General features: G+C 44.6%; 1 protein-coding gene and 1 long non-coding RNA gene across 2 annotated transcripts; one reads left to right on the top strand and one right to left on the bottom strand.

Moving 5' to 3' along the window:
- Window positions 1-1,390: 1,390 nt before the first annotated feature.
- C7H4orf48 (chromosome 7 C4orf48 homolog) lies at window positions 1,391-13,538 on the bottom strand. Its single transcript, XM_030492831.1, has 4 exons — window positions 13,446-13,538; window positions 13,121-13,278; window positions 7,589-7,677; window positions 1,391-3,710 (listed from the first exon to the last, which is right to left on the bottom strand). The coding sequence occupies exons 2-4, from the start codon at window positions 13,242-13,244 to the stop codon at window positions 3,645-3,647; spliced, it is 279 nt and encodes a 92-aa protein (XP_030348691.1). The 5' UTR covers window positions 13,245-13,278; window positions 13,446-13,538; the 3' UTR covers window positions 1,391-3,644.
- On the top strand, window positions 13,182-15,565 carry LOC115610813. Its single transcript, XR_003992343.1, has 3 exons — window positions 13,182-13,342; window positions 13,848-14,045; window positions 14,874-15,565. It is a non-coding gene; the product is annotated as an uncharacterized LOC115610813 (long non-coding RNA).
- The last annotated feature ends 886 nt before the right edge of the window (window positions 15,566-16,451 follow it).

The raw sequence follows: 16,451 nt of genomic DNA, 5'->3' as shown, positions 1-16,451 counted from the left end.
AGCCAGCATCAGCTCCCTCCGCAAGTCCCACTGCTACAGAGGAGGTCTTGTCCCTGGGTACCAGCCTGGGGCAGGTGAAGGATGGGGCCCAGAAACCCCATGGCTGCTCCTAAGGGAACTACCTACACACTTTATAACTATTGCTTAGAAAATGGGGAATGTACATTGGATGCTCAGATCACCCAGGAGTTACCTACAGTCTAGTTCTGGGTGCAAAGAAATAACTGATTTCTAAATATGAGTGATCTATCTCAAGAGGGCATTCCCTGGGGCTTTCACAGTATTCTACACAAAAACACGGGCAAAGAACACCAGCCCATACCCTAGCCAGATTCAGCTAGCAATAACACTGCTTAGCTTTGACGTTGCCTAGCAGGAATCTTCATTACAAGCAAGATAAATTGTGTTCTCATTTTTCAGAATTAAATCATAGAATCACAGAATGATTTGGGTCGAAAAGGACCTTAAGACCATCTAGTTCCAACCCCTCTGACACCTCCCAGTAAACCAGGCTGCTCAGGGCCCTGCCCAACCTGGCCTTGAACACTTCCATGGAGGGAGCATGATCCATGTCTTCAGAGAGTTGTTCTGAGACTCAGCTCAAAATTACTAACTTGGAATGCGGAATTACACCCAAAGAAGGCATTAGCTCAGGTATGAGGAGCTCTGAAGATGTGGAGATCATTACCAGGATTCGTCCCTCACCTTGCCTACCCAAAGACAGCAGTACACTAACATGATTGCACCATTTCTCTCACAGGGAGAGTTTGGCTGTGCATCTTTGCAGCCTACCACTTGCACTCCACTGTGTATAAATGCCATGTGCCCGGGGCTGCCTGCAGCAGCTCTGCACCAAAAGAGAAGAAGACACAGCTTGGTTTCAAAAGGTCATACGAACTGTCTTGGCTCCACAGCAAAACAGTGCTGGAAGTGTTGTGTGGGAAAGCAGACTTTCTGCTTTAAGGCTGCCTGCAACTAAATCCCTCTGTAAAATATACAGTTTCTTCTAGTAAGTAGAGACTCCAGTGGTTTCTGAATTTAAATTAACTTGATGAGCAATAATAAATTGAGACTATCTTTTTTTTTCTTCATGCCATCCAGCAGTTGTAAGGAGCTTTATCACGACCACCAAGTACAGACTATGGAGTCCTTAAAAAAGCTCTCAAAAATCATTGCAGTACTTTCAATTTCAAGTAAGAGTGAGTTCAATTTTACACTTCAGCAAATAAGAATACATTCATAAATTCAGACCAAGGACAAGATTTCTTGATTTTTGTATTCAAAATAGCATTTTTTTTTTTCTCTGTGGATTTTCCACCTAATTAAAGACCAGTTTTTTGTTACTGCATAAGCACTATCATTTGTCAAATCAGTAACAAAGCACACCAAATACTATAATGCATCTTGCCCTTTTATTGTATTGTGTTATAGACAAAGATGAGTGCATACAGAATAATCACTGCCATCACGACTGTAAAGTTGCAGTGTCACTCTGATCCCTTTAGGAGTCAGAGAACATCCACTTGTCATTCATTCCACCTTTTTATTGTAACAAGCTGCATATAACAAAACTCAACTGTGAGCAATCATTTCTCTAAACAAAAGCACAGCCAAAGATCCAGTGCTTGCTAACAGGACTTTGCAAGATTATTTAAGGTACCAGCAGAATAAGCATGCACAGTAGCAGTACAAAACTATAGACATGCTGCCCCTGGAAAGGTTGAGCTGTGCTGGAAAATTCACGGGTTCAGTGCTGGAACTCCTGCAAAAAGCCATCTCAAAATCTGTGCGTTACTTTGGTTCTAATCTAAGTGGGAGTAAAGTAATCTAAGGTTGGTATTTTGCAAAGGAGTGGTGTTAAACCTATTGTAAAATAAAATATGATCTATTATAAGAACCTCTATTATTTCTCATCAGTCAGTTACCAGTGCTATAGTGGAGTGAAATGCTACTAGGAGCAATGTGTTGCTGTTCACACATTGCTGAACACATATTCAGCAAGTCATGCTGCTTTTCTTTTACACAAACTAGGTCCTGATGACCTATAAAGGGTTTTTCTAGAATATCACAAAGGACAAAGCAAATTCCCTACTTGAAAGGCAGGTGCAAGGAAGCTTTTCTTTGCTGAGAACCACACGCCTTTCAAACAACTTTGGCAGACTATGTGGTAATAACCTCCCTTGTGTTAGTGAGTATGATTGCACACAAAATACGAAGTTGGCAGTGGGTCACAATTCCTTGTTTCCCTGTGCCTAATGTGGTAGATAAAATGGGAGAGAAGCGGTTTGGAAACATACAGAAAGCTACCATCATAACTTACAGAGCAGCCTGACAGCAAAATATCAGCCACCTATGGGAAGACACATGTATCAATAAGAATTGGTAAAATTACTTTGAAAATCAATGTTGTTGATACTGCTCCCATACTCTGTATAAAGGTGTCTAGCTTGTACACAGATGCTCTAGCTGATATACAAATCTCTGTTAATTATACTTTGGGGATTACATTTTAAGCCCCATGAAAAGTTTATTAGTATCTGCAAGGACTTTCCACTGGGGACATTTTCTGCTCTTCTCCACCCCAAAAAAGAAAAAAGGAGAACAACAAGAAAGGATTTGTTATTCTTTTTCAAGGAGTAACAAGGTGCAATCTTGTTGCTACTGCTACAACTACTACACTGCCTACATTGTTTTGTCCTCTTGTCTCACCCTGACTGCAGCAGGAATATTAATAGTATCAGCACTGTAACTCACCACTACGGAGTGTAAAGTCCATGCAAGATCTATGGACCGTTTTGGCAGAACTTAAGTATTCTCAAAACACGGTTTGCAAGAGACTCCTGGGCATGCAGGCGTTCCATAGGCTCTCTGCCAAAGCTCTCTGTAAGGGCCAGTTTGAGTGGTTCAATCCAATGTGTGATTTGCCTAATGAAAGACACTTCTCCAGAAGATTTTTGGCAGACGCAATCAGTTCAATTGCCAGGCAGTATTCATGTGATTACAAATGTTACTGATCACATTAGAGACTTAATAAATCTCTCCAAAAAGATCACAGCTACTGTGTGGCTCTGAAGAAATTAAAATTGTGATACAGATTACTGTGTTTGCTGTTCACTGGACTATTGACACAATTGGGAACAAATACCTTCCTTGGACTGCCAAGCACTGAGTGACAACTGTTAATTTCTAAATAGAGCCATGCCTGCTTGTTTGTAAATGTTTGGCTATGCGTCACTGCAAAGTAGCTTCCTTTCCACATTAGGGATACATTCTGCCATAGATACATTCAAGACTTTGATTCCACTGACTTTCACAGATCTATGGCAATTCACATGTGCTGAGGGGTTGGCCTGAGAGTCCAAGGACAATTTTTGGCTTGGAATACCAGAAAAGCGAGGTGCTATCCTTGCATAAAACCCATCAGTGAGACTTTGGCACTATTTCTTCTGTTGTCGTTTCAGCAGATGCAATATCGCATACAGTAATGATAAAACACATCAAAGCAAAAATGATCTAACTGAGCTGTACCTGTTGGGATACAAATCCTTTTCCTTGCGGTGTGGCACAACTTGCACTCTGTATCTTCCTGTAATTTATTGAACAGCATTTTAAAAATGTTCATTGGCCAAATCCCTGTGGTCATTTCAGTGTATTGCACGAAAGCAATCGCACAGGCCTCTCTTTTCCACTCTCAGGAGGAGGGTTTCTGTCTGCAAAACACATGAAATCAAAGAACTGAATATATCACTTTAAAAGACTATATAATTGATTATTCCTAATCCCTCTGCACAGCTGTAGCCGAGGTGCTTTGCTGAGTGAAAAATCATAGTTATTAGTGCTGGTTCCCATCCAGAAAAAGTGATGAAATAAGGACATTCGGCACCAAGATGCACGGAGAATATTTTTATAGTTTAAATGTTTCTGTTTTCACAGTTCACTTCCGGGGAGAAGGCTGTCAAAATTATTAAAGTGTCCTTTATCAATGCTGAGAAACATTCCGCTTTCAACTGCACTGCTGTTAATTCCTTCGCAGTGACTGATGGCTTCCTGTGGATAGTGTCTTCGGTACTGCGGAATATAATTGCACCAGCTAGCATGTGCTGAGGAGCCAGTCGTGCTCTCAGTTACACTGCTGTTTCTCTAGAATCACTCTGAGTTCAATCTCGCTTCAGTTTAACCTTGTTGTCTGGAACTCATAATCTTTCAGGGCAGATCTAGACTTGAGTTTGTGGCTCCTCTTTGTAACCTGAGTTAACTTACTGAGAATCTCCTTCTTATCAACTCCACTCGGAGCCATGCTCCCAGAACTCCATCCAAAGCTTAAAAGCCATTCTCTATATACATCATGTAAAATTCCTTGCTCTTGTTTTTGGAACGCTTAGTGGAAAAGCATTTCCAAGCTTTTTTCCTCTGTTTCCAGGAAAAAAACCCAAACTTCAGATCCTCAAAGATATTTAAGTATAATTTATTTAATTGTGATCAAATAACTTCAAAATTTTGTGGGTCCTGATACCATGTTTTGAGAAACAAAGACTGAATTTTGCAAATGGCACCATCATTTCAGAAACTGAGTCTCTTGTAAGGCTCAAAATAAAGTTGTTGGTGCAAGAAACTCACATTAGCAAGTGCAATTGAGACTGAAGAGAAACTTCCTTCTGAGCATATCGTGTGGTTTTCACCCTGTGGTCTGTGGTCCCTTCAGCAGTTTGTAGACTGACTTTGAAGAGTTTTTTGAGGGGGGAAAAAGAGTTATCAGGCTTAAATGAGCCATGAATGGGTTTCCCATCTGCACTGGGAACAAACCGCTAAAGGTTGAAAACCACTTGTCAACAAATTAACTGACAGCTCTGTGAAACAACAAGGGCTTCAGCCTGCTGGTGTTCCTCTGACATGACACGTCCTGACAATTCAGAAACAGCAAAGAGCTAACCAACAAAGACTCACAGATTCCAAAGGAGTGGCTGGGCACTTCTTCATGGGGACCTGCTTCACCAAGCTCTGCCTTGCTTGGCCACCAGTACCTCTGTCCCTCATCAGTTCTCACTCTACCACTCATTTCTTGTTCTCAGACAGAAAGCTTTTGCAGGGAGAGGCTGTTTCAGAACTGCTTTTCTCTCCCCTTCACAGCCCTCGATCCTTTTCAACTCAAACTTTTGACATTCACTCTTGCATTAAAGAGGACTTGTTCACTTTCCTTGTCTGCTTTCACTTATCGGCTTAGTGCAGTGGCAGGCGTTATTAAACACTGCTCCTCACTTGTACAATGAAATCTCGGATGAGTGAATGCTCTCATTGTTGGGAACCCAGTAGAAATCACAGGATCATCTTAACATCAAACAGGCTTATTGGATTTCACTGTAATGCCAACAAGCTGTCACTAACACCACTAACCCTGCCTGGGTGTCACTCATGACTATTTACAGACAGCAAGAGCAGCTCCAGGAGCACGCGATTGTAAACTGAAAGACTATGAAAGAGAAGCATCAATTACAAAAATTAATTGCAGCTCTGTTGGCATTGGCTTAGGAAGCCCCTGATAGGAGCAGTCCTGCATGGGGCTTGCTCTTGTAGCAACAACTTTCAAGGCTCAGGAGTTGTTGAATGAAGTTATTTGTGTGTAAAACTTGAGAAACTGTAGTTGGTCAGCATGAGCCAAGCACCAACATTTGAGTAAGGATATGGAGGCTCTACCTTTCACATGACAGAAGCCCACAGTGTGCCACTTTTAGAGCCTTGGCCACTGCATTTCACTTTAGCACCTCTGCATTATTCAATAATTTATATTTAACTAAAGCATCTGTTCTAGAAAGGGCTGTAGAGTCCCAATCCAAAGGCAGGAAAAGGTGGACAGTAACATACCCTTTCCTTACTAGTAGTATTAAATTCTGACAGTTGTCAAAGGGTGGGTGATATTCCAGGTAACTGGTTACGTTTGGTTTGGTGATGCACTGTTCCTGTAACACTGAGAGCTCCCTGAAGCAATGCCTTGGCATCTCAGGCCTGTCCAGGTCCTCACAGTGCTCCAGAACCAGCTTTTCCCTTTATATTCTGCCTCACCTCTTACAAGACAGCATTGTTCTCTGGTGGATTGTATTCTCTGCTCTTCAAATAGCCAAAACAGAAATATCTGAATAACTCTGTAAGTGGGATTAAGGAACTGTGCTGCTTCTATCGCATTTTAAAAAGTCTTTCCAGTGCAGCTTAGACAGAAATTCAGTACCTCTTCAACTTCCCATGTGAAGCCTGGTGACAGTATAAGAACCAACACAGCTGTGATTGCACATGGTCTGGCTATGTATAGGTACATGTACCTATGTATAGGTAGGTCTTGCATGTATAGGTACAAAACATTTCACTGAACCTAATCCAAACGGGTAAAACCCCACTATGCACCAGAACAGCGCAGCACAGCTGCTGAAGTTAAGGCCCCTCTATTCACACTCCACTGCTTAAGAGTTATTTAGTGTTATGCTAGTGCACGGGAAACCTTTGCAACGTAACCCAGACTGCACTCAAGGCTCTGCCCTAATCAGTTTGCTATTGATAGCTCATGAAAGCTAAAGTTACTCCAACCTTACTGCGTTGGGCCCTACATGATTGCCCAAGGTCATAAGAAACGAAAGGCAAAGCAACATAATTGTCCTTCTGTGTTATAGTTCGAGACACGTAATTGATTTACATCTCTTTGGTTGACTGCTGTGAATGACAATTTGAATGGAGCATGCCTTTAGAGGAACAAGGAACCCTTCTCACCTACCGACAGGGATGGCACTGAGTAGGCGCCCAAAGGAACTGGGACATGAAGCTGTGAACTGGTTTCACGTACCACAAGTTGCTTTACTGTCACGTGCCAGTGTCAGTGGACCTGTTAGGGAAGGAGAGGTAGGACAGGACATACACGAGGGGCTTTATTAGAGGTGAGAGACCTCCTGCCTCTTGGTCTCTTCAGACAGCATGGGAACCACTGTGGTAAGTCCTACCCCAGTCAGTGTTTGTGCATATGTATGAACCCCCGTAAATATGCATTGCTAAAATCAGGGCATTTAACACACCCTCATGTTTTGTCCATTGGGACCTCTGCAGCACAAGATTGATGTGAAGTTGCAAAATGCCCTGTGTGCTGTGATAATAAGTGAGGAAATGTGCTTTCTCCTTTTTCATGGAATATCGATCCATGAGCAAGGAATACATGTGCTTCCCTTTCCTCTCTGTCAGCCCTGCCTGCCACCTTCTTGCTCTCCCATTCACTTTCTGCTCTTGAACAGTCACTCCAAAGCTTGGAAGCAGTGTTGTGAGGTAAAGAGCAAATAATCTTTCTTGTTCTTCTCACCTTCATACATCTTCTTTCCTTCTCTATTTGATGCAGGGACTGTCTGGGCTAATTCTTTAGCCTGTTAGGCAAGAAGTCAGACTAGGTGATCTTTAATGAACCTCTCCAGCCTGTGCAAAATAATCTGTACTTGGTACAATCGTGTTTGCTGAAATGGAAGTGAGTCAGCAGAGATGTCACATCTGCTGTACACAGACAGGCAGACCTGGCCGCTCGGAGATAAAGGCAAAGTAAAAGCTTTTGTATAGAAACACATACCCGTGTGTCTAGGTTATACGCCGTCTTCTTTAAATCCTGCAACGCCCTCTGCATGAACTCAAATGCATGGCAGTCAACACAGGGACGACCTGGATAAAGGTACAGAAGAATACATCATTGTCACAGCACAGAATCTGGAGTGCAGCAGAGCAGAGGGGGAATACTCAAAGACCCTGTAATGCCAGGAGAAATCCCATTTTACCAGGCACCTAGACCTGCACATGCGTTAGGGCTGCCTGTGGACAGGGCTGCGTTTACCCTTGTGCAAATGTGTGAGCACTGGCAAAAACGCAAGAGCATTTTGTTGTGTTTGAGTTTCTGAACACAGCCCAGGCTTCATTCTGCCCGGTGCTGTGTGCTTTCAGCCCCCAGCCTCTCCCCTTAAAACTGAAATCCTCAGCCCTCCTTAGACACGGGTTAAATCTCAACAGATACTCTGAAAATAGCAGTTTGCAGTGGTTTGGGAATCAGACAGGCAGGTCTGTTTTTACAGGAGCTCTTACAGAGCAGCTTGGCAAGGGACAGTGCCAGATCTGTATTTGCTTCCTTTCACCTGCTGCTGTATTTTTTCTCTGCCAGGAATGCAAAGCATCCCACTGGCTCTGCAGCTGGTGCCAGTGCATGTGCACAGAGGGGTAGTGCAGGGAAAAGGCAGAGGAGGAGGAGAAGAGGGGGGGACTTGACAGCAACTATAATGGCTCACTTCTGGAGCCAGGCATTTCTGACCTGCCAGGACTCACCCTGCACTGATCTCAGGCCCTTTTGTTCACTCTTTAATATAGTTTCCTTGTCTGTCCTCCTTGGTGGAAGGTCCTTCTCCAGACACAGCTCTCTCTGGGTCAGGTTAGCACCTCTGGCTGCTGTGAGCTTGCAGCCCTGCAGTGGGAGAGCTCATTCCTCCAACCAGCTATATCCCAGGATGGGATGCATCAGCAGTGCAGAGAAGACTCACTGAAGCAGCACCACTGGTAGGGGGTTTGGAATTAGACGATCTTGAGGTCCTTTCCAACCCAAACCATTCTGTGACTCTATGAGAGGATGGCTGTACCTGGGAGGAGGTGACAAGCAGCTGGGGAGGTGGCTGCCTGTAAACTTCCACCCATGCAGCCCTGCAGAGCACACATCTGTTCAGCACTTGGGGGACTGAACTAGGGCAGTGCTGATCTCTCCAGCAAGCATCTTGCACTGGAGCAACATGAATGCAGTTCCTCAAATAAGATAGGGGCAGTACCCCACTGCCTGGAAAGCCTACAGCTACTGACAGACTTCTGCAAGCAGAGCTGCCCAAATTGTGGTTCTAAGTGGGGTTTTAAGCTATTATACCAGCCAGACTCTTGCAGTACCCAATAGCAGATATGTAAGGAAGACACAAGAATAAGCCTGTAGCAATGTTCTTCGAGCCTACCAAGAGGCTGGAGGATATCCTGGGCCTGGCTGGTGTTTCTACATCTGATAAGCCCTCCACGAATTTTTCTCACATTAATTTGCCCCGTGGCTTCCTGAATCCATATAAACTTTTGGCATCTTCAGCATCCTGTGGCAATGAGTTCCACAGCTGAGCTATTCAGTGAGTGAACAAAATAACATTCCTGTCTGCTCCGAGGTTAACATCTGCTGCTTTCATTTCCTGCCTCTCATTTTGGCAGTGGAAGAGACAGTTATTAAATATTCACCATCTTTGTCCTACTTATGACTTTCCTGCTCTCCATCACTCCCTGCCTTGGTGTCTTCTTGGCAGACTGAAGAGCTGAGCTGCTAATCTAGCCTTAATCTCCCTTCTTGGGGAGATCCCTCTTAGCTGGACTTAATCTTGCTTCATGCTCACAATATTTCCAGTAGGATGCCCGTGGACATTTCCCCAGTGCAATGATGCCTAAAGGTCTGTTTTCACAAGGGTTTTAAACAAACCTAAATCTGTGCTGTTGCCAACAGGAGCAATCCCGCCCTGCTTTCTGCCCTTTGCTACATGTTCTCACACTTTCCCTCACTCACAGCAGGACTGACCATGCAGTTGCTTCATCACATGGATCACTGATGTGTTTCCTCCAGATCAGATCCTGAATGCCCAAGTTCTGGGGCCAGAACAAGAAATAGGGCAAAGGCAGGAGGCCAGGTTATGAGGAGCAGAAGGGCAGAGGCAGCACAGGCTTACATGAGCTTAAAGCAATCGTGAAACCAAACCTTAAGTCACATCCTAGCAAAGTACAGCAGAGTGCTATTAATTCCTTGCTGACAGCTGAGAACAGACTATCATTCATAGAGAGACTTAACAGGTTTGTGGATTAACATAATGAGAATTATCAAGAGTCAGCTATAATTCTCTAAATGGGTCCTGTCAGCATGAAGACTGTATGTGTCTTTGTGTGCTTGGGAAGAAGTGGGGGAGGAGAGCTTAAAATATGCTTCTTGGCTTCTTCTTGGTGACAAACTGGAACTGAAAGCACTGTGGAAGTCTAATTTACTTTCCCTCACATGCACATGGCGTTTACTCTTTGTATGTCTTGCACCTTGGCTAATGAAAACAGACTGACCAGCTTCTGTTCTTCCAATTCCACATTTGAGGTTTTGCAGTGAGTGATTCAGGCTATAAATGCAACGGGAGGTTGGGGAAATGACTTCTTTTTTTCAAGTGTATTGCACTGAACTTTAAAGAAGATGATCCACAAACATGCGTAACACCACTTCATACTCCAACAGCCTTGTGCATATGCAAAGTGCTGTGTATGAAGCATAGGAACATGATTAATCATTGCAAATTAGCATTATTCATGAAGAGCTGGGTCTGGCTCGCTGGCTGGCAGAAAGCGTGCCAAGTGGAGAGCAGGTGATGGTACCCCGAGCCAGCTACTGGTGCCACACGCATGGCAGGATCTGTCTGCAATGCTAAGAAGGACTCTGACTCACTGTCATGCTTCTCTCCTGTGCCTCCTGCACCTCCCACACTCACACGAGAGCATTGCTGTCCCCCTCCTGCTCCTGGTGCTGCAGGAGGGACACATTTCCCCTACCAAGAGAGAGGCTGTAGTGCTGTGTGGTCCATGAGGGATTGTTACTCCTAAAGGCACATTCCCAGTCCCGTGTTGCGCACCTGGGAACAGACAAAATCATGGAGCACCACACTGGGCTGCCCTGCAGAAGGACACTTAATATGGTCCATGTACATCATCTATCCTTGTCAAGAATGTGTGCTAGAGCCCTTTTGATTCCCTTGGGTCATTTGGGATCCCACAATCATCAGTTTACCTCAGCTGACAGTATGGACTTCAGTGCCAGCAACAGGGAAGTTGTGCGTACGTGCTCCAGTAGCACTGCTCTCAAAATGGGTCAGTGCCCAGGAGGATCAACTCCTTGATGAGAAATAGCCAGTGGAGCTGACATCAAGCAGGAAAAGATCCAGGAATGTCTGTACTAGATCACATCAAAGGTCTGCCTGGCCCACTGTCCTGTCTCCCATGAGCAACGTCTTTTGCACTACATTAAATGTGTCTAGGAGCATTCCCAAGCTTTGAGAGATGGCATGGGATAGCTGGAACAGTAAACTCTCTCTTCCAGATAGGCAGTTGGCCTCCTGTCATGGGCAAAGTGTACCAGGCACCATCCTAGCAGGTTACTAGTACAGACGTCCCCATGCCAAGGAACATCCGTGGGGACTAGTTATAGACAAAGAGGAGAAGAACAGGACAAGAACAGAGGAACGTGTCCCCAAAGACCCTCTCAGGCCTCAGAAATATGCTGAGGCAGCTCCTGAGCCAGAAGAACTGCTGCTGTATCTAACAGCCATTTCTAAGATATTTTTTTCCCCTTGGATTTACCCAATCAGTTCTGCAATCCCACACAAACCTTCAGCATCCACAGTGTCCTAAGGGAGGAGTTCCATGGGTTAACTAACAGGAAGAGCCCTGATAGGCAAAGGGTAGTACCTGGAGCACTTAGCAGCTATGCAGCACTCGTCTCAACAAGTGGCTCATTAGGAGCATCCTGTTTTCCTCGTTGCTTTAAAACTCTGTCCCTGCAGCAGCACAGAACAATTTACAATTCATGGTCAGCTGAGAGTTTTCCTCCAGACATAAATACTGTTTCCCTCAGACATAAGTACTGGTATGTGATGCTGCCAGGCTCCATCACTCAGAACAGAGCAGCACATCTCTGCAGAAACTGGCCACAGAAACTTTCTGCCCTGCATCCCTCACTCTCACATGCAGGAGTAACACAAAACAAGGAATCCTCCTCAAGTGCTCTTCAGGGGACTTGGCGGCCTGGCCAGAGGATATCAAAGAGGTAACTCCTTGAGACTGGGGTCAGGCTGGCCAAGAGTTTTGTTCTACAGATAAAACGGGAGTTTGCACTACACAAGCAGAACAAGGAACCACTATATGCTTCTTTCCCAAAATTGCATCTGCTAACATAGACACACAAAAGGCACATATAATTTATTTTTCAATCATGATTTTCTCCTTGAGGAGACAAAGTAGAATACTTGTCACAAAAGTTATTAAAATCAATTAATGCCCAGAAAATAGACCACAGAGTAGAGATGAGTCTCGTTCAGAACAGACCAAAACTTAGGACTTATAAAAAGAAAAGAAGAGAGTGGGATAAAGGAGGGAATTCAGCATGTGAGTCCTGTAGAGACAAATACACAGAGGTGTAGAGGTGTATTCGAAAACTGGAAATGGAGTTATAGGAGAATGAAATGCAGTGACTAAATCAGGTCTTGCATTAAATACTTTGGTAGCCAGGTATACAAAGAAAGCATGACTGAGAACTAGAGGTTTGTATGCAATTATCTTCCTATTTTTTATTTATTCCCAGAGGATATTTTAAGTTTCCAATGACTAGCTACTTCCCACTTCCTGTCACCAAAACACCCTGAAAACATTGACTCCATCCCCTAATATCTTTGAACTATTGCCTCGTTTTGGAGCTGAGAAACTTTAACTAGAGGCTTGCTCAAAATGACAGAGGAAGCTAATACAGAGCAGTGATTCACATTCAGGAGCTCCCAGCTCCCTGGGGATATATGTATGACAAATACACTGTCTGGGTAAACTCCCCCTGCATCAATCTGTAGTAGTCACAAGAAAGTCGAACTTGACCTATTGTTCCAGCCAAATATGAAAATAAGCAAAGTAATGTTCTAGCAGAAATAAACACAAGTTTTCTTCTAAGGCCATCCAGACTAGCAAGGATGTTATATGTATCATGGCAAACGAGGAAACAAAACTCTCTCAAGAAGCAGATCTAAAAGACCTACAACCAAAGAGCTTTAAACCAAGCTCCACTTAAATTTATAGCACACAGTTAGTATCTTTTCCTAAATAGCTACCAATCCTTTGCTAGCTTGCTGTTTTTATAAGCATCATTGTCATGTGCTTTGCTGACATGTTCCAAACGCATCGTTTCTCCCTCTCTAATCAGGCAACGCAGCGTTCCCCTGGAGCTCAAGGTCTGTGTGGCTGCTGTGGGCTAAGTGGAGGAAAGCAAGCAGGACACGGGGCAGCGGGAGGGCACGAGTGCCCGGCAGGTACGTACTTTCTGCAGGAATGGCACTCCCGGAATCCTGGCTGGCCCCCACAAGGCTCATGCTTAAAAGGGTAACCACCGAGATGACTGGGATGGCCACATGCATCACGCTCCAGGCAGACGGCAACGCCATGACTCCCAGCAGTAATTCAAGCTATCTTCCCTGCCTGTAATGAAGAGAAATAATGAAACTCAGCAGTTTGCTCCCCACAAAGAAGAGGATGAGACATGGTAAGCACAGACCCGCATGCACACGCAAACCCCCCCCCCACACCCCACTGCGGCGACATGCCATGTGCTTGCAGTGCGCCCCAAGGACCGGTTTGCCAAGTACCTGATCCTTCTCTTCACCTGTGTGCCAGACCCTTGGAGCAGCTGAAGCGAGCAGGAGAGCCTCCAGCACCACTCTGAGCATGCGTCCCCTCCGCATCCCCCCTTCCCTGATTAGGGTCATTGCCATGGAGATTTGCTATAGCAACACCGAAAAATTGGAGTTGCCAAGTGGAGGAGAAGATTTAAAGGGACCACAGTGTCCCACATAGCCTTTGCTGTACTCCTCCTCTGCCTCTGCTCAAAGGCCATGTCCTCTCCCTGTCAATCACTGGCTCCTGCCCATAAGAGGGTCTTAGGCAATTTTTGTGTTGGTTTTATTCCCAAAGGGACTGTGCTGAAATATGCAGCTCCCATCCCTTGCTTTAGCTGTACCTAACTCAGAATGAGACCTTTTTTCCCCCAGGAGGTTTCAAATGAGATGAAATCTCAGAAGTTTGCTCGGAAAAATGAAGATGTAGGGCCTGCTGATGGCGCCCTGCACGCTGGGGAAGACTCCATTAGCAGCTTCATTTAACTGCGCTGAAAACGAAGCCGGGTGGAAAACAGCAACATTGGCACATGAACCAGCCAGGAATATGGATCCTGCGCAGCTTCACACTAGGTAACCATGATAACAGCCCAGCCAAAACCCACGCGCTGCAGAAGTTTAAGGATGCTCGCTCAAGCTCAACTCTTGATCTGGGATTTTGCTAATAGGCTGTGTCCTGACAAAGCTCAAGCATAAGTCCTCCTGGATAGAGATTTCTGTAAGCACCCAGCTGAAATCAAGCATTCAGAAAGAGGAGGTGATACCTTTTAGAGAAGAGAGAGATGCTCTCAATACCTGTTTGCCCCACAGCATAATTAAAGACTCATCTTGCTATGTATCTGTTCCATTCATGGCTCACGGGAGGACACTCTGCCTCTTCTCAACAGGCAGCAGGCTCCATCCAGCCTTCCTGGTCTGTACAGAATAACTAACCTGCTAGGCTGCTTCTACCTGACTTGTTCCTCTGGCTTCCTCAGAATTACCCCTTACATTCCCCATTGCAGTGCTTATGCTTTGGGGCCAGGTCAGTTTAAAAGTCGTCTCAAAGGACTCCAGGGTCTTAACCAGTTTCTGGCAAAATGGAATTACCCTATGCAAGCCACAGAGGACTTTGCAGGGGGGCAGCCCAGAGCTGTGGAAGCAATTCCTGCAAGAATGAGATACAAGGAGCAAATTTTTAGACCAAAGTGCAACTGAAACTCTACTTTCCTTGTGTGGAAGGTCCAAATGAAGACCTCCAGTCAATGGGGTCTCCATAGGGTGAGGCAGGGCACATATGTGCACCAAAATGGCTGCACTGACTTTACGAGAAGCTGAGATTCCTAAGCCAAGCTCTGAAGTTGGATGCTTAAAGTGAGGTTGTATGGTTGGCCCAGTTTAACATTGTTCATCTCTTCACAGGTCCCAGATGCCTGTTAAAGGAGCAGCTCCTTAAGGACTAGGATATCATGGAACAATATTGTACAGTTTGACTCATCTAGGTCTGGTCACATAGTCTAGCCCCAATCTTCAGCTTTAAATAACACCAAATGGAAATTCTGGCACAAAATCCAAGCCTTACATTTCCATTCACCCTGGCATATGTGTTCCTTGCACATACCCTCATTACGGTCCCGCCATGCTTTTCATACAGGAGCTTCAAGAAAAGGATGGAAAGGAATTGCCTACAGATGTAATAACCTTTGATGAGGTGAAAAGCGTTGTTTGTTCTAATATTTTTTCAAGGTATCAATATATTCTCTTTTTAAATTGTAACTTTTTGGTAAAATATATTTCAGAATTGCTTGGTCTTTTCAGTAGGTAGCTAGAACAGCAGTACAATCCACGGTGAGGGAAGGAAAGGAATCTGACACCTCAAGGAGGAAGCAGAGGTGTTACCCATCTGAAACAACTGCAGAAAGTATAAAAGGGGATCAGAGCAGAGAGCTTGGGAAAATGTGAAAAAAAGAGAAGATGAAGTTCCTGAAATATGTCATTCCCAGCATGCCAAGGCTCCAAGGATGCCTACGTATGATATCTTGTTATTAGGGTCTGTATATCACAGCAAAGTTTTGCATGGTTGTATATACATCCAATAAAGGTTGTCTGTGCGAGGATGGGCTGTCTTTGTCTTGGTTTCTGACTGCTCAATCACCCACTGTCCAGACTTCACAGTGTGACAACACCAGAGAAGAAGTCCTTGCTGAATAGGACCACTGCCACCTGGACAGTACAACAGCACTGAACCCGCTCCCACTTGTGACAGTGGGGGGATCTGCAGTAGGGCACTCTCTATCCACCAGCTAATGGGGTGGAAGGTGTCATTTCTGTCACAGCACACTACTAAGCTTAAAATAGTATTCCTTTTTTCACTTCCTTGGTGCCAACATGAAACAATCAGGCATTGCACTTGCAGAGTTGGGCCAGGTTTTGTGTCAAATTACACGGTCTTTAAGAAGCATAAGAAAAGCTCCCAGTTCCTGTTGCTAACAGAACTGTGTGGTCCAAGATGCAGTTCTCAATCCACAGGGAAGAGGAGCCAGTCTGCACGGAAAAGTTCCATAAATCTGTGTTGTTCTATCACCTCCAGCAATGCTGAAGAAGAGAGCATGAAGCACTCGCATGTCTTGCTTTCTATTACATTGCCTACCACTATGACTAAGGGATACCAGTACTGACTTTGCTTTGAAGGATAAGAAAATTCCAAGGGATTTGTAGGAGTCCATTTGCTGTGTGAAGAATGTCACAGTGAATCCCAGAGGGCTGTTGGAAATATATACACTTCATTTTTCTGCAGAGAATCCATACCTAAATATGAATTGCTAACAAAAGAAGAGTTTCCTCCAAAATAGTCAGAAACATCCAGATATTTATTAGGAAAATGATTAGTGTGGGTAGACATCGGGTAGCTCCCTGTTATTGATGCCTGTGTGTCACAGGTATTGAAAGTTACCCCGTTGCAGTGGAGGAAGAAAATGCATATACCTAGCTAAAATCACT

Source organism: Strigops habroptila, chromosome 7 (genome assembly GCF_004027225.2).
Source record: "Strigops habroptila isolate Jane chromosome 7, bStrHab1.2.pri, whole genome shotgun sequence".
Classification (NCBI taxonomy): domain Eukaryota; kingdom Metazoa; phylum Chordata; class Aves; order Psittaciformes; family Psittacidae; genus Strigops; species Strigops habroptila.
This window is presented reverse-complemented; position numbering and strand designations above follow the sequence as displayed.